Source organism: Chelonoidis abingdonii, chromosome 22 (assembly GCF_003597395.2).
Source record: "Chelonoidis abingdonii isolate Lonesome George chromosome 22, CheloAbing_2.0, whole genome shotgun sequence".
NCBI lineage: Eukaryota > Metazoa > Chordata > Testudines > Testudinidae > Chelonoidis > Chelonoidis abingdonii.
In genome coordinates this window covers 20,416,792-20,440,582 of record NC_133790.1, presented here as the reverse complement: position 1 = coordinate 20,440,582, position 23,791 = coordinate 20,416,792, and the positions used below count along the sequence as shown (strand labels likewise).

The 23,791-nt window shown below is 45.8% G+C and overlaps 3 protein-coding genes and 1 pseudogene across 10 annotated transcripts in view; all 4 read right to left on the bottom strand.

The window, feature by feature from the left end:
- Positions 1–3,717, bottom strand: part of CABIN1 (calcineurin binding protein 1) — a 222,795-nt gene extending 219,078 nt beyond the window's left edge. For 6 of the 7 annotated variants that reach the window (XM_032801282.2, XM_075060054.1, XM_075060057.1 and 3 more), the window contains exon 1: positions 3,641–3,717. The gene's annotated coding sequence lies outside the window, so the exon portion shown is untranslated. Of the gene's footprint in view, positions 1–2,668; positions 2,751–3,640 lie in introns of all 7 variants that reach the window. The other variant, XM_075060055.1, reaches the window with a different exon arrangement.
- A 1,588-nt stretch (positions 3,718–5,305) lies between these two features.
- On the bottom strand, positions 5,306–11,814 carry DDT (D-dopachrome tautomerase). The gene is made up of 3 exons (XM_032801292.2): positions 11,335–11,814; positions 10,390–10,565; positions 5,306–8,223 (listed from the first exon to the last, which is right to left on the bottom strand). The coding sequence occupies exons 1-3, from the start codon at positions 11,440–11,442 to the stop codon at positions 8,151–8,153; spliced, it is 357 nt and encodes a 118-aa protein (XP_032657183.1). The 5' UTR covers positions 11,443–11,814; the 3' UTR covers positions 5,306–8,150.
- A 2,383-nt stretch (positions 11,815–14,197) lies between these two features.
- LOC116837112 (glutathione S-transferase theta-1-like) lies at positions 14,198–20,808 on the bottom strand (annotated as a pseudogene).
- Positions 20,809–22,788: 1,980 nt separating this feature from the next.
- LOC116837110 (glutathione S-transferase theta-1-like) overlaps positions 22,789–23,791 on the bottom strand; it is a 28,033-nt gene continuing 27,030 nt past the window's right edge. For both annotated transcript variants that reach the window (XM_032801287.2, XM_032801289.2), the window contains one exon: positions 22,789–23,494. In XM_032801287.2, the coding sequence (XP_032657178.1) occupies positions 23,294–23,494 (201 nt within the window). In that variant the 3' untranslated portion in view covers positions 22,789–23,293. The remainder of the gene's footprint in view (positions 23,495–23,791) is intronic.

Here is a 23,791-nt window from a genome sequence, read left to right as displayed (position 1 = left end):
CATTAAATGAATGTTAAGGCTGCCAATTAACCACTTAAATGTCAGAAAATGATGAAGATAAATTTGCCTGTGTTGCCTCAACTCTGCCTCCTTGTGGTGCATTGCTGTAGTCTACCTACTCCATGTCATTTTCTTTAAATTATGGAAAAAGTCCTGCTCTGAGAAAAGGACTGACTTTCTGCCCCTGTATCAGGAGCACAAGGCCAGAATCCCTGTTCACAGATGCATTTCTGGGGCTAGATCCCAATGCTCTTCCCACAACAAGAGTCTGTGGAACAAGACAGAAATCAAGAAAAAAGTTTTCCTGGAGCTGACGGTCAGAGGAGGCAGATGGCTTGCGTCAGAGCACATCCAATTGACCTACTACTCAAAACAAGCTGGCAAGCCCTCTACACTAGGGCTCCCAGCTACTGCTGCTAACTTTTATGAAGTGGAACTAGGGCAAGTATCAATACCTTATACAGAATGTAGGTGGGCCAATGACAAGATGGTGTCTCTGTCATCCCTCTTGGAAAAGCAGGACTTTAGAGCTGCATACCCATAGAGGTCTATCAAGTAAATATTCAGCAACAAAAAGAAGCTAAACTTCTATGATAAATACTTCTCCATTTTGAAAGGAGAGAGAGGTTAATATCCCTAGCAATTTTAACATGGATAGAAAATTTGAAAACTGGTATTCACATTTTAAACCAGTGATTTTTCATTTAAATTAAACCTATGATTTTCATTCTATTAATTTATTGAAGTACGATGCAAGTAATGGCAAAAGAACATGAAAGGAATTTGTATGTTTTATTTTAAATTTTCACTGCCATGAGACAAATCCTTCACATCAGCAGACATACAAAAAAATGACGTGCACAGCGGGCTAAAAACAGTCTTTTATATTGTAGACCCTATTAATAGCAAGGTAACTCCAGAATTAATTACAGCAGGAAGCAGTGGGAGTGCTGAACTATGAGCTGAATGAATTCAGACATCATTGATGAGCTCTTTCACGTGTAAAGAAAGCATGTTTCTACTTTAATTTAACTCATTCAGAAATGGTCACATTTTGTTGGTTCACACACACTGATTTCCCCTCCCCCCCACTGAAACTTCCATCACTTGCATCCAACTTACACAGACAATTGCACAATAACATAAAGTACTTTACATCTTCAAAGCATTAATTAACAAAGCTTCAAAATCCCTGCAAGACATGTACGTGTTTTCGCCGTTTTATAAATGGAGGAAACAGAGGCCTGATTTTCAGAATTTACAGAACTAGAGCTGGGCAAAATTTTCAGTCTGAAATTTTTTTGTCTCAAAATTTCCTTTATTTTTACTTTTAAAAATTCAAAAACATTTTAAAATACTCAAAACAAAATGTTTTGATTATGTCAAAACAAAATATTTTGTTTTGCCTAAAAACTTCTTTTTTTTTAATTTGCTAAAAAAAATAAATTCATTTTTGGTCTGACTCTGAACCATTTTTCTTCAATTTTTTTAAATTGCCAATAAAACCAAAAGTCCAATTTTCACCTAGATCTATACTGAACATCCATGACTCCAAATTAAATTATCACCAGCTCTAAAAAACATTTGGCTTTATGGCTCCATTTCAGTGAGATACTTAAAGTTAGGTACGTATTTAAGTTTAATCAAGCTTAAGTTCAAACACATACTTAAGAATCTGGCTACATCAGGGCCATAGTGACTTGCTCAAGGTCAGACAGCAAGTCATTGGGAGATAGGGTGACCATACGTCCCATTTTGGATGGGACAGTTCCCTTTTTAAGTCTTATCCCAGATAGCCTAACTTTTTTTGGCAAAACTAGGCATTTGTCCCATTGGCTCTTGTCAATTGATCAGATGGCAAGAGAAATGGGACAAATGCCCAGTTCTGACAAAAATGTGGAGCATGCCCCCTAGGGCGGCATAAAGGAATGTTTGAGGAGGGCCAGCGACAACAGGGCTTCGGCTGTCAACCCCAGCCCCATGTCTGGGGCAGAGACCCTCAGGCCAGCCTCATGCGGTATCCTAGTTTCCTTTGGGAAATATGGTCACCCGATTGGTAGACGCAGGATTAGAATTCAGTAGCTCAGCTGATATTGCACTAGACCAATTAAAGCTATAAAGAAAAATATGTGAATGGTAACAATTTTAATTCTGCATTTTGCTCAAATATAAACTTTTTAATAATGGTCAAGTTACTTTTAGCTCTAGTACAGACAAATTATGACAGAGGGAGAGAAATAAAATAGAAAGCAGAGCAGGGGTGGCCAACCTGCGGCTCCGGAGCCTCATGTGGCACTTCATAGGTTAATATGCAGCTCCTTACACAACTGACGACTCTGGGGCTGGAGCTACAGATGCTAACTTTCCAGTGTGCTGGGGGGTTCTCAGTGCTCAACCCTCTGTGCTGCCCCGACTCCACCCTTTCTTCCGAGCCTGCCATGCCCTCGCTCTTCCCCTCTCCTTCCCAACAGAGATTCCTGTGAACCATGAAACAGCTGATCACCGCAGGTGGGAGACGTGGGAAAGACGGGGAAGGCACTGATTGCCAGGGCAGCCAGCAGGCAGGAGGTGCTACAGTTTGGAGTGGGGGAGCTGATGGGGTCTGCTGACTTAGTAGTATGGCTCTTTATTAAAACCAAAATAATTTTCTAATTCTAATGTACTTAACTATTTATGTTCCATTTTCATTTTGCATTGTTCTTGTGAGTTTCACATAGGTTCTCACTGCAGTTATGTTTGGGTTTCACATGCTATAAGGGAATATTTGTTTAAAGACAGAGGTTTTCAGTAACTTTTTTTTTTTTAAAGTTGTAGAAGAACTTCTACTAAATTTAGGTTTTAGAAAAGTTCATTCTTCATAAACTGTAATTTTTGACCAAATGCTAATGGTGATAGTTTTCAGTCATGTACATGGTGCCACTTGCCAGAGCAGGGGTGTGAAGGAGTGACGGGAGAGGAAGTAGATACATAAATGATGATGGGCAGGCCTTTAGCAAGGGGAGGGGGGAGAGTTGTTACATTTCCTGAAAGGAGCTCAGCATCCAAGTGTTTGAGAAACCCTGTTGTAAACGGTGCAGGAGCACAGCAGAATCTTCACAGGAGGCTCCATCCAGCCATAGGCCTGTGTGACACAATTGCAGACAGAGGGGTGGAAATGGGGCCCCTCAGAGTCCCTCAGACCCTTCAGTGGAAACTGGGACCTCTGTGGGTTCTGGAACTAGAGAGCTCCCCACTTATCTGGGGACCTTTAACGTAAGTAAGGCTTGGCCTGCGGAGATCGCTCCCCCACCGCACCGCCTCCCCTAACAATGCTGACCCCCCATACAGGCAGGGACAGGGCTGCACCCCCGCTCTCCATACAGGTGCCCGGTAGCACTGTGCCCTCCGCTCCGTCAGCAGAAGGGCCAGGTTCCAGCCTGCACTCCCCACACAGGTACCGGCCCCGCTGCTTCCCCGAGAGTTCCCCACGCCCTAGCCCTTTGTGCAGCCCCAGCGTCAATTCCCAGCCGCCCCGCTCCGGGCTACCAGCTGGCCCGGCCCGGCCGGGTAAGCAGCGGGAAGAGCAGCCCGCCTAAGACGGGGATAGGGGGGTGACGCGCCGCTGAGGGGAATCCGTTCTACATGGAAGGGGGAGCCTCACCTGCAGTCTCCACGGCAACCTCCTCCCGGGCCCCTGGAGCCCAGCAGGCCAATACAACGGCCGCTCATTGGCTGAGCTGCGACTCCCCACCCAGCCAATAGAGATGCTGGATACAGAATGACATGCTGTTTTAGGAGAGGGTGTGGCCGAGGGGACTGCGGTCAGCTTCCCAGTGATAGCGTCCCCGCCGGGAGGCTGTGCCTCCCATATGCGCCCCGCCTCGTCCCTTCCGTTCCAGCACCCCTGGGCGCTGTCACGGGGTCCCATCGTCAAGGAATGCCATGATGCCGTGACAGCGGCACGTCGTTGCCGTCATGACCTTAGCGCGCGCCTGCTGCTTGCGCTGTGCTATTCCCTCATTGGCCCTCGAGAGGTACCGTCCCGTGACTCGTCCTGCCCGCTCTCTTGTGACGTCGGGGTGCTTCTCTCCCTCGTCCACCGTGTCCCACACGCACCGGGCCATAACGCAGCTTCTCCCCCCCGCCTCGTGTTCGACCAGTGACTGGCTAGAGCCCGCCCGCCAGGAACACCTATCACCATGCGTTTAAAACCCCACCTGCGTTCAGGGTGATGGGGTGTTCTGATTTTATGGGGACAGTCCCAAATTGTGGGTCTTTTTCTTATATAGACTCTTATTACTCCCACCCACATCCTGATTTTTCACATTTGCTGTCTGGTCACCCTAGGTGATGTGTCCCTGGCTCTTCAGTGTGCCACCAAGTCCCTCTGCGCTGTCATCACCACATCTAAGCTTGAGGGCATTGCCTGAGGGGCTGGACATCTCCACAGCCTTTATATTAAGCGTGGTTAAGTGCTGTGTTGAATCAAGACCCTGGTTCTGCTTCCAGCGTCTTGCTGCTCACCCTCCTTCACTATCCCCTTTCCAGGCTTTTCTTCCTGCTGCCTTCTCTTTTCCACCAGTGTCCATCAGGTTCCTGCATTTGATATCTTGTTTCATTTTTATATCCCCTTCCTGGGATTTTACCACTCATGGATTCAACTACTGCCTTTTCTCTGTTTGTAGTTGTCTGTTCAGTCCTCTCTCTCTGGTTGCCTTTCTGACATTTCTTCATGGATGCCTAGCTTCATCTGAAACTCATTTTCTCAAACACTGAAGTCTTTTTCTTTCCTTCCAGTCCTTCTCAACTGCCCTCCTTCTTTATTCTATATATTCACAAATTACACAATCCTTCCTGTTTCCCCAGCCCATCATTCCAGTGTTTATTGTATGTTCTCACACCTTAACTGAAAGTGAGCTGTTGAATTTTTAAGAAAAATGTCCTTTCTCCAGAATGTTATTTACTTACGTTAAATAGGTGCTAACAAAAAGCAGAGTGTTTTTAAAAGTGTCAGTAAAAATTCTTTCCCTGTCAGTTGCTCAGTTTTCACTAGTTTGCTTGAGTTACTCACTCAAGTTACTCCACTTAAGCTAGCCAAGCTTAAGGGAGAGTGGCCACATTGCAACTTCACACTTTACCTGCAGAGAATGATTGCAATAGTAGCAATGAGTGATTGGATTAGCATCTGACAAATTGTGCTAACTTGAGCTGTAGCTGCATCCCCAGTATGCTTAGAGAGGGTGAGTGAGATACAAGGAGAAAGGGAAGCAAAATGAAAGTATTGTTATAATCTAGTGAATTGACACACACTAAAAGTATTTTGATAAAAAGTTTTATTGACCAGATAAACGTCCAACTCATGACACTAACATATAAATCTGCACTTAGTGCATATTTTATTTAGCGGACAGTGATTTTGCAACAATGGAAGAAAGTTATGCTGCATGTGTAGTAACTACCTTCAGATATTAATCATTCGGTTTTAATTATTTTTGAATAACCTCATTGGTTTCAGTTATTTTTGAATAAATGAAAGATACTTCCAACTTGACATCCACATTTTTGATTGTGTGTTAAAAAAAATTACAAACACTAACTGGAATAAAACGTATTCTGGGAGCAATGAAAGAGGAAATTAGTTCATTTTTAAATGTAATTATTCCCTTGCAATGCTGTAAATACCTGACAATTAAACACTGTAGTAGTACATCAGAACCAGAAAATGAACAATTTAATCCTGACCCTCAAAACATTTATTCACATGAATAATCCCAGTGAATTCAGTGCAATTATTCATGTGCCTAAATGTTGGCAGGATTTGGACCTTAGAAAGTGACTATAAATGAAACTGACAACTCTGTCTTCATTATCTCTGCTGACTGAAATGCAAAAGTAAGGAAATCTCATATATGATGATAACTAGGGGAGTTGAGGGGTTTTTAAAAAATAAAAAATATTGTGTATAAGCCAGTTATAAAGTGACCAACCAGAAGGGCCCCAAGAGAAAAACTCCCCTACTAAAAGAATGGACATTACAGCAGTTGTAGCAAGGCCCTGGCCAATAAGGAAAAAAAAAAAAAAAAAAACAGGTACTGCAAGAAGTCAGTCACTTATGTGCAAGTTCATCAGCTCCTCTCCAACACCCACAGAACACTGAAAGCATTCGTAAAATAAAAAGTGTTCTGGTATTGTTCACTGCGGTGAGAGGGTTGTGGGAAAGTACTGGACAAGGAGACAAGTTACAGGAATTGAAACTAATTACCAGAACCAGCAAAACAATTTCCTGGGCTCCACGTCCTAGGGTATGAAATTATTCTGCAATAAGTAGCCCTCTTCCACACATACCCCAATCCACAATATGCACATTGATATTAAACTACAGAAGTCTACTGAACGAACATGGAAACATCCACCTTTGCAAGCCAAAGATCCTAGTGAAGTAGATAGAGCTCAGAGCAGGAGATTAGAGAGGAGCCCTAGCCCAGCCATCCCATACAAGTTAAAAGATTCTTCCCTCAGACCAATATTCTCTCTTCCCAGAAATGGGGTAGGGGGGAGGCGAGCTTTAGAATGGAAGAAATGTTCACAGAAGTTGGAAGTGAAAGATCTCAGGTCCCCTCGAATCTCTGCCCTCCAGTGGCAGCGAGTTAGGCTAACTACTCTGAATTAGTTTAGTGCCTATTGCCAGACAAGCAACATATAGAGCGTGGCTACACTGGAGAGTTGCCGCACTGTAACCCCATCACCAGCGCTGCAACTCACTCTGTGTCCACACTTGCAAAGCACAGCCAGCGCTGCAACTCCCTGGCTGCAGCGCTGGCTGTACACCTGGTCTGCTTGGGGTGTAGCGATTCCAGCGCTGGTGATGCAGCGCTGCTCATCAAGTGTGGCCACCAAAAGCGCTTTTATTGGCCTCCAGGGTATTAAGAACTATCCCAGAATTCCTGTCCACAACCAAAAGGAACTCCGAGCTTCCTGGAGCTACTTATCTAAAACACAAATACAGCTGCTCTTTGCTCCAACCAGTGAGCAGAGGCAGGGGAATTGCTTTGGAATGTTCACAGCTGTTTGCTTGAGGAGAGAGGGGAGTCCGTGTTGAGCAGCTGCTTATGTGGTCTGAAGGCTATTTAGGAGTGCATAACTTGCATTTAGTTGAATAAGAGAGGGGTGGGGAGGGTCAAAGCTTTTAAAATGATTGAAGGTAGATGCTGTGTATCTTCCAGTCCTTAGAACTTGCAAGGCAGGGAGCTGAGAACAGTGTCAGCTCCAAAAATCCACTCTCTCTGTCTCCTCCACGCTCCCTGTCACACTCCACCCCACCCCCCTGTTTTGAAAAGCACGTTGCAGCCACTTGAACACTGGGATAGCTGCCCACAATGCACCACTCCCAACAGCGCTGCAAATGTGGCCACACTACAGCGCTGGTAGCTGTCAGTGTGGCCACACTGCAGCACTTTCCCTACACAGCTGTACGAAGACAGCTGTAGGCCCCAGCGCTGTACAAATGTAAGTGTAGCCATACCCTTAGTGACTTCTGGTGTAGAAGAGTCTACAGGGACATGGTCCCAATCAGCATTCTATCTGATGGCGAAGTTAAGCCCATAAACTCTCAAGCTATGACCATGGACTTCTAGAACAGACTGAATTTCACAGGGAAGAGAAAAGGTTAGCACATGACAGGATCTGTCTTTCTCTTGCAAAGCAGCCCTCAGGCTGAACAAAACTGGAGAACCTCCCCAGTCAGTTATCAATGATCCAGTCACGGAACAGAAATAAAGAACTGTTCATTGCTAAAGGAAAAGACTATAGAACTTGGATTAACCGGATCCATATAAGGAAGGCCATCATGATGCTGCTGCTGACAAAACAAACTCCCAGCTACACAGACTTCACGATTCAAGTTTTGTTTGAGATCACAGGTAACTGCATTGTCTCTGGGCCACAAGACAGGTGTGAAACAAAGATTTCCAACTGTTACTGACAGAGAGTTTGGCTGGTAAGCCCTGCTTTGGAGCTGTGTGCGCAGAGGAAGCAGAAACAGAAAGGAACTACATGAGTGGAGGTGCAGAAGGATACATATCAGATCTTCCATAGAAACAAACAGGTAGAGCTGGCCATCCTTGGGTTGTGCCCTCCACAAGGGTTTCTTTTCAATGGGTTTCTTGAAGAGATCATAAGAAAGTCATGACAGTTCCTTTCTTGCCAATCTGCCAAGGTTCCAGGGGATAAAAGCGGATAAGAATCCTTTGCATGCGGAAGAGGAGAGAACACAGGAGGAAAGGAAAGGTTATTATTTTGTAATGGAACATCATCTCCAGTAAGTTCTCTCAACAACCCAGAAACACACCGCTAAACATAGCTCTCAGTGGTCTGGACTTAAAGGCTCTGACTGTAATAGGAGCAGGTTATGGGACAGTGTGTGAATGGGTTCTAAAGTCCTGTCCACACCCTCAAAAAGTTAAACTGTTAACTATCTATTTATCCAAGGTACTTACCGTATATACTTGTTCATAAGTCAAATGTTTTGGTAAAAAAGTGACACATCAAAGAGCGGGGGTTGGCTTATAAACAGGCCTACACCAAAATCTGATGATTTTAAACTCTATGGAATCATTGAATTGAATATCTAATACATTGTCGTTTTGTTTACCTGGAGCATCTGAAGGTATGGAGCCCCTCAGCTCCCTGTGGCCGCAGTTCGCCGTTCCCAGCCACTGGGAGCTGCAGGAAGTGGCATGCCATTGGCTGGGAATAGTGAACCATGGCCACAGGGAGCTGAGGGGCTCCATGCCTGCAGACGCTCCAGGTAAACAAAATGTCCCAACCCGCCGGCGGCTTACCCTGATGGGCCAGGAGCCAAAGTTTTCCAACCCCTGAAATATAGGGTTGGCTTATGAAAGGGTCACACAGTTTCTGCTATTTTTACCTATCTGTTTTGGGGAGTCAGCTTATAAACGAACGGGCTAATGAACAAGTATATACGGTATATGTAAATTCTCTCTGCTGTAGTATTTGAGTGTCTGCTGACCCCCAACAGAGAGAAGAGCAAGCTACACTGGGGTTTGCACTGATTATGTTAAATGGGGTTACTTATGTTCAGAACAGAATAAGCCCCACCCAGTTCAGTCAGTGCAAAGCCCTGCATGTCCTTGGCTACCCTTGCAGCTCAACCAGGGTCAGCACTGGTGCAGCTGCACAGAATGCTGAATTTAGAGCTATTCTTGGACGTAGAAAATACCTTGGTCACACGGAAAACAGGAATTCACTGCCTTTTCATTTCAGGCATCTGCCCTGTTTATGTTTTCTGTATTTCCCTTAGCTGTTACACACTGGTTATTTTCAAATCACCATCCATGTCCACCAAGCTTTTGTTCACCAGTGTTACTGCCTAGGAGGCAAGACCTACTAGCAGCACGATGCAATGGGCAGCCAGTTAGGCAACTGCCCTAGAACCTAGTTAATAATTCTCTTATTCTGTGAAATGACTTTTTTTTTTTTTAGACAAACATCTGCTGGTCATAAATAATTCAATACAGACAATTTCTCCCCCATATAAACACAAAGGGAAAGATAAGAGACTTCTCTTCGCAGAGCTGTGAAATACATGGAGCGAGTTTTTTCCTCTCTGCTGCTATTGGAGTAATGAGAGAACAAGAGAGAAAGGAGCAGAGACCGACAAATCCACCTGAAAGGCAAACTAAACCCTATGCTACCACCTTGCACTGATGGGTCGTGGTGGATGTGTCTGGCCTTTTCTTTAAATAGAAAAAAAAAATTATTTTTTCTGTACGGAATAAATTCTGACATCCAAGACAATAATTAGCCCTACTGAGGAGTTAGTTGGTTCAAGCGTGACACTAATAGTATAGTGGGCTTTATGTGACATGGTGGGGACGTGGAGTCAGAGCTGCTAAGTACCAGAATAGGGGAACCCAATTCATCCAGCCCTAAGAATAATGACATTCAATTGACATATCTCCTCTTTCTCTGGTTTCACACCAATGTAGCTCTGCTTCTAACCCCTCTACCCCAAAATCCTTGCTCATGAGCCACCAGGCCCTCTCTGATCCCATCATTACACCAGTGCATTTGGGGGTAACTCTGCTTTGACTACACCTGGGACTTTACCCCTCATTCTCACAATTAGGCTCAGCCTGAGAAAGCCAGGAGAGGAACAAGAAGGAAGATGCCCAGTCTAATGAGTGCAGCAAATTACTGATGGGGCAGGGGGAAAATCAGGAGGACTGGAGGAGAGAGGCTCTCCCTGTCAAGGCCTCTTATAAGCTTCCTTTACTTGTACTTAAACACAGACCTTGATTAGCACTGATCTGGGTCTCACTGGGGCGCTGCATGAAACTCCCCTCTACCTGCTGCATACATCTCCCCCTGCTCTCTCTGCACTGCACTCACCTGTCTGCATCGAGCCCCAGCTCCTTGGTAAGGAACTCAAAGAACTTGGCACTGTGCCCTCTGTTCTGCTCCGCGGTTCCCACCACCGCAATGGATGAGACGAGCAGCTGAGCACAGGGCGCTGCAGAGCCGCTAACCACCATGGCCAAGTCGCTCTTCACAGTGACGCTCACCGTCTGTCATGCCGAGCACACCCAGAGAAACAGCCACGGGAGGGAAGGAAACAGAACACGAGCCTCACAGATATGAGCAGTGTGTGTCGTGAGGAGAGCTGGTGCCCTGGGCCACCCACCCCATGCACCCCAGGGGAATCCTGCCTCTCCATTTCCCTCCTATTAGGATGCCCTAGACCAGGAGTTCTCAACCTTTTTCTTTCTGAGCCTGCCCCCTTCTCCCCCTCAACATGCTACAAAAACTCCACAGCTCATCTGTGCCACAATAACTAGTTTTCTGCACAGAAAAGCCTGGGCCAGCATTAGGGGCTTGCAAGCAGGGCAGTTGTCTGGAACCCCATGCTGCACAGCCCTCCCACAAAACTATATTGTTCAGGCTTCAGCCCCGGGGGCGGGGTTCAGTGGGACTTTGGCTTTCTGGCCTAGGCCCCAGCGAGTCTAATGCTGGCCCTATGTGGTGGCCCGCCCTGAAATCTACTCACGGCCCCACAAGGAGCCCTACACCAGTGATTCTCTGTCTTTCCCATACCATGACCCCCTCCCATCGAGCCCATACCCCCAGGGGGTGCGGGGCCAGCAGAAAACTGGGAGTCTAGCCGGCAGAGCAACTGCCACTAAACAGACTCACTGCTACTGTCCCCCTAGGGACAAGCTCTGTGCCTCGGCCGCAGGCCCAGCTGCTCCTCCAGGGGAGCTACCTGCAAGGCCGCATCCATCCTGCGCGGCCAGACCAGAGTGCGCTGCGCTGCGCACGCCGGGGCAGCAGACTCACCTCCTCGGGCTTGTTCAGGATCGCAGCAGCGACCGAGCACAGCTTGCCAGCTAAGCCCTGGGGCAGCTGAGCGGCGGGGAGGCTGGTGTCCAACTCCAGCAACGGCATGGCTGAGACAAGCGCCACAAACCAGCTACCGCGGCGTGCAGAGTCAGACGCTGCGCTGCCGAGCAGGGGGTGAGAGCGAGCGCCGGGGCTTGCGATTGGCTGCGTCTGGAGACACCCTCCTCTGTGTCTCTCTACCTTGACCCCTGAACACAGCAGGGACAGCCTGGCCGACGTCCGTTCCTCTCCCGGTGACTGCGGAGGTTTGCTTTGCCTGGCCTTTTATGAACACTTTGCCACAGCCACGAGTGTCCCCGCTGTCGTTCACAGGCCTGGTCCTGCCCAGACAGGACAGGAAAAGCACTTCCAGGGCTCAGTCACCTGGATCCTCCAAAGCTGAGTGTCCTGTTTACCAGATTGTACAATAAAATATAATACAATGGATTTGATGCCCTGGCTTTTGTTATTTCCACATGGCAGAGAAATGTGATTTGCTAAGGGAATGGGGTCTAAGACTTCATAGGTGCAGTGTGCCTCTAGTGGCATGTGACCAAGATTCACCACTGAATTTGGTCTGCTGGCTGGATCATTAGTTTCCCCAGCCTGGGCCAGGTACTGCCCGGGAGCAGGACATGAACACTGATCCATGTCCCCCCAAGGAAAAGGAGTAAGCCAAAACGAAACCCTCTATTCACTTCCTGTGGCACTGGCAGGCAGGTATATGGATTGCTTATCAGGAAGGCAGTTCACCTACTTCATGCAACTCCCTGATCAAGAGTGTCTTTAACAAAGCCACAGATGGAAATGTGCCAGTGGAGTTTACCCTGGCTTTCCTTCGTCTGCTAAAAACAAATGTTTACTTCTCGCACCTGGAGAAGGACAGTAGTGGTGAGGGGATGGAAAGGCATAAAACACATACACACACTAATAACCTGAATACTGAAATGTAACAGTAAGTCTTGACAGGCAGCCTGACTACCATGGCACAACTGATTTATCACACCCTACCACGTGACAGAGAGTGCTTGTAATAATATGCATGTGACCACATGAATGCAACTTACTGTGATATTTAATTTCTCTTGTTTTGGCAGCCTTTTTCATATTGTTTTACCTTCTGTAAAGACTGGAAATTATTTCTACCCTTTGTTGGGAGATGGATAAAAGGGTTTATGTGCCTACAGCTGGCTGGGACTCTTTGCCTTCTGTCTGTTCATTGTTTCTTCTCATTTCGGTATCTCTTCTTATTTAGATACTCCACATGGAGAAATGGGGTGAAGAAAATATTCTCCTTTCCACTAACAGCTGCCTATTTTATCTCCATGAGTGGTTGCTAAAATACAGGAAGCCTGTTTTAGAGGTTATGTCTCCCACATTACTGTCCAACTGATGTGGCTATTCATAATATATATTTATAATATCTGACTCTTTATGTTGAAGTGGCAACTGTGATAATGGATAACATTATCATTATAAAAAAGTTCAGCTGCAAAATCTGAGACTGGCCCATGGTTTGAATTTTGTGACGGGGAGTTAATGATGTACAGCCTTTGAGTGGAAAAATCTCAGTGAAAATAGACACTTCCAGAAGATTAGGGCATTTAAAAACAAAACAAAATCCACTAACCCTAACTGGAGCTTCTTAAGGAAGGAAAGTGTGTATGTAGGAGAAGGGAACGAAGCTCTGCTTTAAGTTGACTGCACTTCAAACACAGATCCTCTAAAAGCAAAGATAATGAAACACTCAAAGACAAAAGACTGCTGCGTTTTTATTTTGAACATATGCTTTGCAATATTCTGAAGAGGCATACTGTCAGCTGATGAATCTGAGAGATAAATGACTGATATAGTCTAAGCAGATTCAGAAAATGTCAGTACATAAATGTACACAACTCCTGCTCTGAGTTTTCTAGGAAACACATTACAGTGAAGTACTGTACATGCAAGAGTTACTTGTCTGGCTGAAAGACTGTTATATCCATGTGAATAAGCTACAGTAAATGCTTGTTTCTATTTTTAATTTCTATTTTATAACAGTAACAGCACATCAGGCAGTGCATTTCCAAGACTTGCACAAAAGATTTGGCACTTCATGTGATAGAAGTCACCTGATGGCTGGTATTCCGGGCATGCAACTGCACAGAAAGTACACTGCTTTGGGTGTCCCATGGCATCATTATTTCTAGCAACATTTTAAGAGCACAAAATCCTGGATAGATGGGGCACAGGAGGTTAGAACAGAAAATTCACCAAGGAATGAGTCACTCTTCTGTGCAGCAAACTACCAGCTGTGAAGAGTGGCTCTGGCAATTACATGATGAGGAGAGGAAAATGAGAACAACGTGTGCTGCCTCAAGGAGCTAAAATGTCCCAGAGGTTAGCAAGCTTCCACAGAGAGAAATCCAGGTGGAAGGGGGTTGAAAACTCTCTTCTAGAAGTCTGCTTTTTGAGTTTTTCAAAATTGTCAAGGAGCAGAGAAGCTGACAGTCAGCATGAGGATATTTAAGAGGACTGAAACGAAGAAGCCCTGTGAGAGATAGTAATGAGTGAATTTTTGGGGACAAGACACTGTCTCCTTTAAGCGACAAAAAGGCAATGGTTAAGGGAAAAAAGGTCTAATTTTAAAGTGCCCTGCTGTGGTTCATTGTTAGAGGATAAAGACATAACACATGGAAAAGTTCCACTACTCAAGTGAAACGTGTAGCAAGTTCTTTCTTCTTGGCACAGAGTAATTGCACATAAGAGGGGAATTTGGGGGGTTGGATTTAGAAAAACGTTCAGAAAAGTCTAGCAGTGAAAGAATACTTCACCTTTCCTCCTACTTCAGCATCTTCAGCTACTGGGGCTTCATTTGCTCCTTCATCTGTGGGTTAATTTGGACTTTCCTCAAATCCTGGGCATTCAGGATCCATTCATGTGCTTCTTGGAAGAGCTCCTTCCCCACAGCTTCCTCCACCTAGCTGCCCCATGTCCTCAGTTTGGCCCAGCCCTCAAAGATGTTGCAACCAGCACCTACGGGCTGCAAAGAAAGAAAGACACAGCAGCCGAACGTTAGTGAAAAGGAGAGGAATTCATTTCAAGTAACTGTGCACAGCAGAATCCTGCGCTGGATTAACAAGCAACTGCCAAAAGTGGGAAGACAATTGGCTGACTAGTGTCAATGTCATCCTCAATCTGCTCCAGCACCTAAATGTCTGAGCCTGACTGAAGGGTGGTACATCCTCATTGCAATTCATGCAGTGCTTATTGTAAAACCTTAGCTCCTAGAGGTTAAGTCAGGAGATAATGAGCCGATTTCTCCAGCTGCATAACACCATTGAAGCTAATGAAGTTACACCAGCAGAGAGTTTGGCTTAATAGGTATAACAGTTCTCACATGCACTAAGGCATAGTCAATGAGAAAACATGAAATCATCATTTAAGATCAAAATCGCAGCATCAGCAGTTTCTCTTGCCCTCTCAAAAGTTTATCTGCAGGGTGATCTGCTCTTTGGAGGGAGGCAGTGCTGCCCCGTAAAGCATCTGGAGGAGAGGGTGTGGGGAGAGGTGGGAGGTTCTGTAACACAGTACTCCAGGCAAGCAACGGATCCATATGGGAGCCACTTCACTTTAAATGCTGTATTTTGTGAAGTCCCTGACTGGTATTTTGCAGACTGGGAGCAGGGAAATGACTAGGGGAGGAAGCCTGCCCCCCCTTGGGGTGGGCTCTTTATTTTAATCTAAACTTCAGTTCCCCATTGCTCCTCATTTACTCTTCATAGGATTTGAATTCTTCATAAGAAGGACAGAAATTGGAATGAGGGAATGACGCGAAAGAAAACATAGGATGGGGGGGCAGAGCAACACTGGATCAGACTGTTTTATAGCATCTGTCATCTTTGTGAAGTCGCTGAATCCTGCATCCCTTCTCAGTCATGTGGTGCTGCATCAAACCCTCCTTCCCATCTCCAAGGAAACTGTACCAGCACCACATGCTGGTCTTCAGGCAGTATAGACAACATCAGGTTTTCATGATGCTGAAAATTCACTAACAACACTCCTACACTTACCTGTGTGAGCTCTCTGATAGCCACCAGGTCTGCCAGAGAAATCTTGCTGCCCATGATGAAGGGCTTGTCCTGCAGGAACTGCTCTGTGAACTTTTTCAGGGAATTATTCAGCTCACCCAAAGCCTCCTGCAGCTTCTCTCGAGGTATTGACTTTCCTGTGAAGAGGGGAACCACTTCCTGCATGGGGAGGAGGGAATAGGATTAGCTTCCATACACGTGCAATGGAATTTAGTTATTACCAAATGGGGAACTGCATAGATTGCTCCATATATTTACAGGAGAGCTAATCCGGTTCTGAGCTGTATGAATCCTCTACTTTTCTGTACCTCTAAGTATCAGCAATCAGAATGAGGCTTAGTGGGATCCTCCAAGCAGCTGGACGTTGTCCTGTTGCATTCTGAGAACAATCTGTGGATCTCAGATATCCTTACATCAAACGGTAGCAGCATATGCATTAGGTTTCATAGTCCACTTCTCACACTGTCTTTTGCTCTTACTTAGTAGGTGAAGTAACCTTTTAATTTAAGTGAAGTGCTAGGATCCCTGCAAATTTGGTTTCATCAATTTAAATATATCTGTTACCCTGTAAGAGGAGACATACCAAATCTCCCAAAGACTCTGGGCCTTGCTGCATGATCTTGCTGTTCTCCATCAGACCACTAGAGGGAGAAAAGAGCCAGGTCCATGTAGCTTATCACATGGCATCATCATTATAATCTGTATTATCATAGCACCATGTAAGTGATGTGTATGTATATGTATATTGTATACACACATATTAAATACAAAGTGGATTTCTGTATGTTCACCAATTGGCTGATTATGGTCACAAGATATACGCTAAGAAAGACGTTAAATGCCCCCTCGTGACTCTGTCTGGAACTCAGGGGTGCTGATAATACTCAAACTAATTACAATTGACCAGATCGGGGAATGGTACTTGGCAGCCTGGATTAAGTAGGGAAACTTGCCCCATGACTTGCTCCAAAAACTAAACTAGTATGCCAGACATACTGTAGTCTGGTGGTGCTGGGAAAAGAAATGATGGGTAAAGAAAGCAGTCTTGTAGATTTGCCTAATGGAAATATAGCTCCTCCCTGTGTCCTTGTTCCGTACACCTAAGGATAGCAAGATGAGCACTATATTGGAAAGAAAGGGCAAACCCTTTATACAAAGGCCATTTAAACACAGCCCTTTTATAAGACTGGCAAGTGCTAGTATTCAGCACTTTAGATATTTAGCCCACTTACCTTGAGCCACAAAAGTTTGGAAGCATTTGCTCAGACAGTAGGGTGTTGCCAGGGCCTGTATTCATCTACCTGGGCCCGTTTCTGTATGTCGGACGGGTACCAATGAGTGGGGTGTTGTGCTTCTGGCTCAGGGACAGAAGAATCACAGTGCTGTCCAGATAAAAGGGGAAACAGTAGGCCTGTGAGCTAAGGTGGGAACAGTTGCATCCTCCTCCTCTTCTCCTTATATCACTTCCATTTAGAAAGCATGATGCTAGGGGTCAGAGAACAGCACGGGAGCCAGAAGGTCAGCACAGCTTGTTCTGCTGATAACCCACAGCACCCTTTACATGTTAAGAACCACAGACCAATGATGTTTTATAAAATTATCATCATGAAGTATAATGTAGTGTTTTCTACATTTCCTTTTCCCTCCCAGCTGTTTTAGGGCCTGATCCAATATCCCACTGAAGTCAATGGGAAACCTTCTGTTGACTTCAACAGACATTGGACCGGGCCTTTATTTTGTCAGTTTTTGTTGCTATGAAAAGTACATTGCACACGTTCCTTACAAAGACATGGCTCTGAGAATGAATCCTCTCAAAAATACTCCACTTGTTCCCCACGCCACAAATATAAACAAACTTAAAACTTGCAGATTGCATCCTGGCAAAGAAGATAAGACGTATAAATCAAAGCTCTCTCAGAGCCAGACTGATTCTAATGGGGCTGTCAGGGAACCCTTCTCCTTGGCTTTTGAAACACTGCTTTCCCATTTCGCTCTCTGTTCACTTGGGGTCTTGAGCAGAGGCACTGTCTTTCTGAGTTGCTGGGGGGTGCTTGACCCTGTTCCGTCCCAGGCCCCACCCCCATCCACCCCTTCTGCCAAGCACCCAACCCTGCTCTGCCTCTTCCCACCCCTACTCCACCCTAAACCATCCCTCCCCTCAGCGCACTCCACCCTCGCTCCTCCCCCGCCCCTCCACACCTACTGCATGCTGCTGAACAGCTGATCCACAGTGGGCAGGAGGCACTGGGAGGGAGGGGGAGGAGTGATTGGTGGGGCCTGCCGACAGGCAGGAAACACTGGGGAGAGGAGCTGACTGCAGGGGCTGCCGGTGGGTGCTCAGCACCATTTTTTTCCATGGGTGCTCCAGTCCCAGAGCACCCATGGAGTCGGCGCCTATGGTCTTGAGCTCCCTACGTTTGTGTGACTATTAGTATCAGGAAAGGTGCTAAGATCCCTTCAGATGCGTCACAGTCTGAATGAAAAAGGAAGGCGTAGTGCCACACTGCCCCCTGCACTTACAACTTTTTTCTCAATACAATCCATGGTGTTCTAACACTCCCACGCCTTGGTGAGATTCCATTCTGGGGCCCCAGGAGACCATTCAGCCAGACTGCTCTTCTCGGGGGTGCCTCTGGCAATCTGAAACCAGCCAGGACACCTTGTTACCAGCATGTCTGTCCTAGCACACTGCAGGACCAAACACCATCCCATGATCCTCGTAGAGGCGAACTGCAGCAGACAAACATGCAGCTCAGAAGTGTTATGGTGTAAATACTGCAACAAGGATGTGAGGTTTCTACCTCTGCATTCTAACCTCTCTCCTAAGGAGAAGCTTCCATCCTCAGTATATGCACTTTCTTCAGGGAGTTTATGTTGCTAAATTCTTGAATGTTGAGCCCTAAAAGAGTTATAATTAATAAGAAAAACAATCCGAGAGTAGTGGTGGAGAAACCAATAGAAACTGAAGCTGAGCTGTCAACATAGCCCATTTGGAATCCGTTAATGGGGATTAGTCAAACTAGTGGCAATATTTTGCTCTTGCCACTGCCAGACACTTAGAGGCACCTTGTTGTAAATAAGTCAATGGGCTTTTTCAAGAGGTGTGTTTTTCAAATTAAAGAAGGAACATAAACTAAAAAGCCAAAATGTCCAGCCAGGGTCTTTGCAGTCTGACAGTTATGTCAAGCCTTTCAGTGCATTGCAAGGGATTCGGTCATTTGACTCCTGTTAATGCTAGTGGTAGGTGAAAAACACTGAAAAAAGTTACCTGCAAATGGCCATTCTGAAATGGGAAGTGCATTTCCTCCAGTCTTGGAAAGAAGGAGGAGATTTCAATAAAGGCAGCTGAATGTTTTTATGACATATTTGCCAAAAGTAAGGAAGAAGGGAAATGAGGGGACAGACTGGTCCTTAATGGAGCAGATGTGCACATAGTGTTAAACTGCCTTCTGCAAGGAATTTTCACATCACGCAGGTTAAAACCCATGTCTAACTTTATAGAATTAATTAATAACAATGAGTTGTCCTCGGATGAAGTAAGGGAGAAATATCTACTTCCAATTTGCTTTTCCAGAGGTGGCATCAGGGTGGATAAAGAACCACCAAGATAGCTCAGGCCAGCCTAGAAAGCAAGGGATATAAATCTTTGCTCTCCTTTATTAGTCCCTTCACCTCTGTTTTTAAAAGCATCTCAAAAAGAAAAAAGCTATCAACAGCCGCAAGTGCGTGTAAATTCACACAGGGTTGATTACTCAGCAGACTACCCAAGGGGCAATTGTTATACATACAATCACATGTTTGTGGTCCAAGACTGGAATAGATTGGGTTTTGCACAACAATACTCTCTACAAAAAGTGAAAAGGCAGCCTCGTGGCTTATTGCCATAATAAATATTTAAAAAGTCAGGTCAGCTTCTGAGATTGGAGTTTTGCTTTCCCAAATAAATAAAGATGACCCTGGCAGACTGGCATTGATGGACAGCATAATCCAGGGTTTCATGTTGTCTCAAAGAGTGACCAGCGATAGAATTTCATTAGTTCATAACAAAATGTTAGGACCAGGACAGTTTGTTTGAAGAGTGCTGTTATTCTGAAAAATGACTTTATGAATTAATGAAATGACTTATGCTTGAAGGTCCCAATCTTTACTGTATCTCAGTAACTACTGATTAAATTTGCTAAATTTACAAGAAAAATACAGTGTTTTCTACCTGCCAGCCCCGCACATTCATAGAAACATAGAATCATAGATAATTAGGGTTGGAAGAGACCTCAGGAGGTCATCTAGTCCAACCCTCTGCTCAAAGCAGGACTAACCCCAACTAAATCTTTAATAAACATCAATTAATTATCAATAAACATAACGTTCACCAATTTATGCCCCCAGTTATACCAGTGCAACCCCAATGAAGGTTAGTGTATCACTAAGGAAATCATTTGACCTAAAGCTTTTAATTGCTGAGAATAAAATGAGAGGAAATAACCCATCTTAACTCTCAAATGCCAGGGTGAGTTTGACGATAAAACAAATCTTGTTCATTTAAACAGAAAATATGATCGGGAGTCACTGAATCCTAATAAATATGGATGCATGTAATGGGATTCTTAGGGAGTTTTCAGAGTAGGCCAGCACTTTATTAACATTTGTAAAAGGCTCTTCTTGCTTTCTTTGAGGGGATCAGGGAAGTATCCCTACTACTGTACAGCAGGAGCACACAGGATATAAAGGGACACTTTGAACGTGCCCACAGAGAAGCACCGAGAGAATGCACCAGCTCACTTAACAGGATGGGCCTGAGCAGCAAGGCAGCAGAGTGTGTAATGTTGCTTCTCCCTGTTTGATAGACATCTGCACCACCAGACCCAGGAGGTGAGGTAGCCGCACATAAGCCAAGATAAACCAGGAGATCTAGTCCCAGACAGATTTGCCTCCATGTGCTAGTCTCCCACAAAGGGGCATTGTGGCACTATGTAAATAGGGAGGGTACAGCACAGAAGGGGATGGGGACCCAAGAAAAGGGGTGTGTCTGTGGAAGGGGCAAGTGTCTCACGGATGAGGGAAGCAGAGAGGGAAAAGGGTGTGTGTGTGTGTGGGAGGTGATAGGGTTCATTCTCCAGGAGGGAGAGGGAAGGGTGTGGTAGGGGAACAGTGCTCGGCCTCTCCCCCCTACCCCCACCTTTGAGCAGCTCCACGGGCTTGAAGTCAAAGGGAATGTTGTTCTTCTTGGCAAACATGTAGATGCATGAGCAAGGCTGAGAGAGCAAATCCAGGTACAGCTCCAGCCCCATCCTGCCCGGCTGGGGGTGGGAAGGTGGCCGGGGCAGTGGCAGCAGGGATTCCGGTTACAGCTGCTGTCCATGTGGCAAACCAAAAAGAAACATTGCTCTGCACTGCTGATTGGCTGAAGGAGTAAACAAAACTGAATGGAGGTTGGGGGGAGACCAATCCAAAGGGAGGACGTGGGTTATTCTGAGTCTGTCCTCGCTACCCCTCACCCCCTCATACGGACACACTCAGAATAACCCACGTGCAATGGAGGCTGTTTAAAACTGCCCAGTGTTTGGGGTAAGAAGGGATGAGGGAGATAGGTGGGTTGCCCGGGGAAGAAAAGGGTGAAGCTGGTCCCCAGGGGAAGAAGGAGGGGCAGGGACACTCGTGAGCAAAGCAATGCTGACAGGACCAGCTGGCTGTTTCCCTTGGATAATGCTTGGTCTTGGCAGGAACAGAGACACTTGTGTGTGTGTGTCAGTGTTTCTAGTTCCTCCTGCCACATAGGGGCATGGTGGTGGGGGGGGGCGAGTAGGCGTGACCAGACAGCAAGTGTGAAAAATTGGTGACAGCGGGTGGGCGTAATAGAATCCTATATAAGAAAAAGACCACAATATCAGGGACTGTCCCTATAAAATTGGAGCATCTGGTCACCCTACTTTGGCTGCTGTGGGATCCCAGTCTCTTTGTTATTGGGGGCAGGTAGTAATAAAGGATGTTATCCTGGTTATGTGAACAAGGACAGTAGAACTGTACTTGGCATTTTATGATGGAGGACTTGCTCTCAACTAAATAGCACTCACTAGGCAAGCACATGGTTTCCAACCTGCAGGGAATTGAAGAGAGGTTGGGGACAGGTGTTTGTGCCTGGCAGTGTGGCCCGAAACACCACTTTTACCCCTCCTCTCTTCCAGTGTGCAATAACAGAGCTAATTTTGACTCCATTACGAGTCTTGTTACATGCCACAGAGCTGAAATCACTGATACCTGGGTCTAAACATTAGACCTATTTTGGACTAGTGGTCCTTCACTGTACTGAGGCTCCCTTACTACTGACTAAATCACTGAGAGCTGTGTTAGGGTGGGGGCCGAACACAGTGGGTCAGCGGCTAGCAAGGTAGCTAGCGTGAGAGGAGTTGGATAGTGGAGAGGGGTGGCGAGTGGAGCGGATAGCGGAGCGGCTGGTGGAGCAGAGCGGCTAGCAGAATGGCTAGTGGAGAGGCATGCCACGCGGCATGGATAGCAGGGCTCCTGACGAGAGATGCAGCTGGCAGTGAGACTGCAGCAGAACACCACAGAGAGTGTGGCAATCAGCCGTCAACCCAAGCAGTGGAGCATGTGAGATGTCCCCACCCTTACCTCCCCCCACTTCCACCCAGGCTGGAGGGTAAACTCTGCAGAGGAACTTCTGAACTCTGGGAGCTGCACTGGCCAAGGTCAGAAACTGTGGGTGGGGTGACTGTTGGGTTGTGGACTTAAGACCCTGAGGGGAAAAGGACACTGCCAGACTTACTCTGGGGTGGGTCTTCTGCCATGATTTGTGTTATATCCTGTTTATGGTGTTTCCCCAACATAATGCCACAATGTTTTGTGTTATGGTTTGTGTTATGAATCCTGTTTGTGGTGTTTCCCCAACATAATTGCCACAATGTTTTGTGTTATGGGTTTGTGTTATAAACCCTGTTTGTGGGGTTTCCCCAACATAATGCAACAATGTTTTGTGTTATGGTTTGTGTTATGAATCCTGTTTGTGGGGTTTCCCCAACATAATGCCGTATTGTTTCCCTCCTTTATTAAAAGGCTTTTGCTACACTCAGACTCCGTGTTTGCGAGAGGGGAAGTATTGCCTCGTAGAGGCACCCAGTGGGGTGGTATGTAATTGTCTCAGATCACTGGGTGGGGTCTCGAGCCAGTTTTGCATTGTGTTATTGAAACGGAACTCCTAGATACTGAACCCGGCCCTTGTTGCTGCCAACTCTGACGGGCAGGAAGGTTACACTAGTAAATCCTTAAAAGGAAAGAAGGTATAAAATATTGAAGTTTTTAGTCATGATATTTTCATTGACAATGGGGAGAAAGTTTATCCTGAAGTCCTTGCTCAGGCAAAAGTTCAAGGACAACAGGAAATCATGAATATAAGCATACTGAAATACAGATTCCACCCATTTAGGATTCTTTCACAATTGGGTGTTTTCAGCAGAATCCAAAGTCTTTGAATAGTTTTGTCATCACTGCCTCCTTAATTTTGCTGCAGTTCCAGAAGGTTTATGTATTATTGCTACAGATCACCTAAAAGCAAATATGACAACAAAAAAGTCACAAAGCCCACTGCCCCAAGAAGATTTGCTGCCCGTTTATTTGTTCTCAGATGCTTCCTGTGAATTTATAGCTTCAGATTCTAAGATTTCCCCAGCTTCTGTCCCTGAGGACAATGGACTAAGGGAGGGTTGCATTTTCCACATTGAAAGTGCTGCAGTATTCTTTCCTCCTTATGAAGGGCACTTACTCACAGTGCTGGAGAGGGGTTTGGGGAGCAAGATGGTGGAAAGATGCAGATCAAATGGCACCAGAACGTTAACTCATTTCATCATTTTCCTCAGCACAGGCGCCAGATGCTCTTTCAGCTGTGGGTCAATTTGGATGTTGCTGAGTTCCTTGATATTCAGGATAAGCTCGTGTGCTTCCTGGAAGAGCTCCTTCCCCACAGCTTCCTCCACCTGGTTGCGCCATTCTGACAGCTTGGGTCTGTCTTCAAAGATGTCACAACCTACTCCAATGGGCTGGACAGAGAGACACAACTGTACTGAGACATGCTGAAGCTTTCACAAGGGAAGTCACCTTAAGTGTGTGTGTGTGGGGGGAACCCATGGAAAAGCATCAGAAAGGTTGAGAGATCTCCTAGTCTACCTATGCATCCGGAAAAAAAACCCAGCTGGACTGTATCTCTTCGTGCATTTTAATAGTCCCAAATCTACTCCTGACAAAAGTGGCCACTTTTACTTGATGATGATACATGATGTGGCTAGCACTTATTTTGAGTAATGCTCAGCAACTGCGTTAAAGAGATGAGGTTAGTG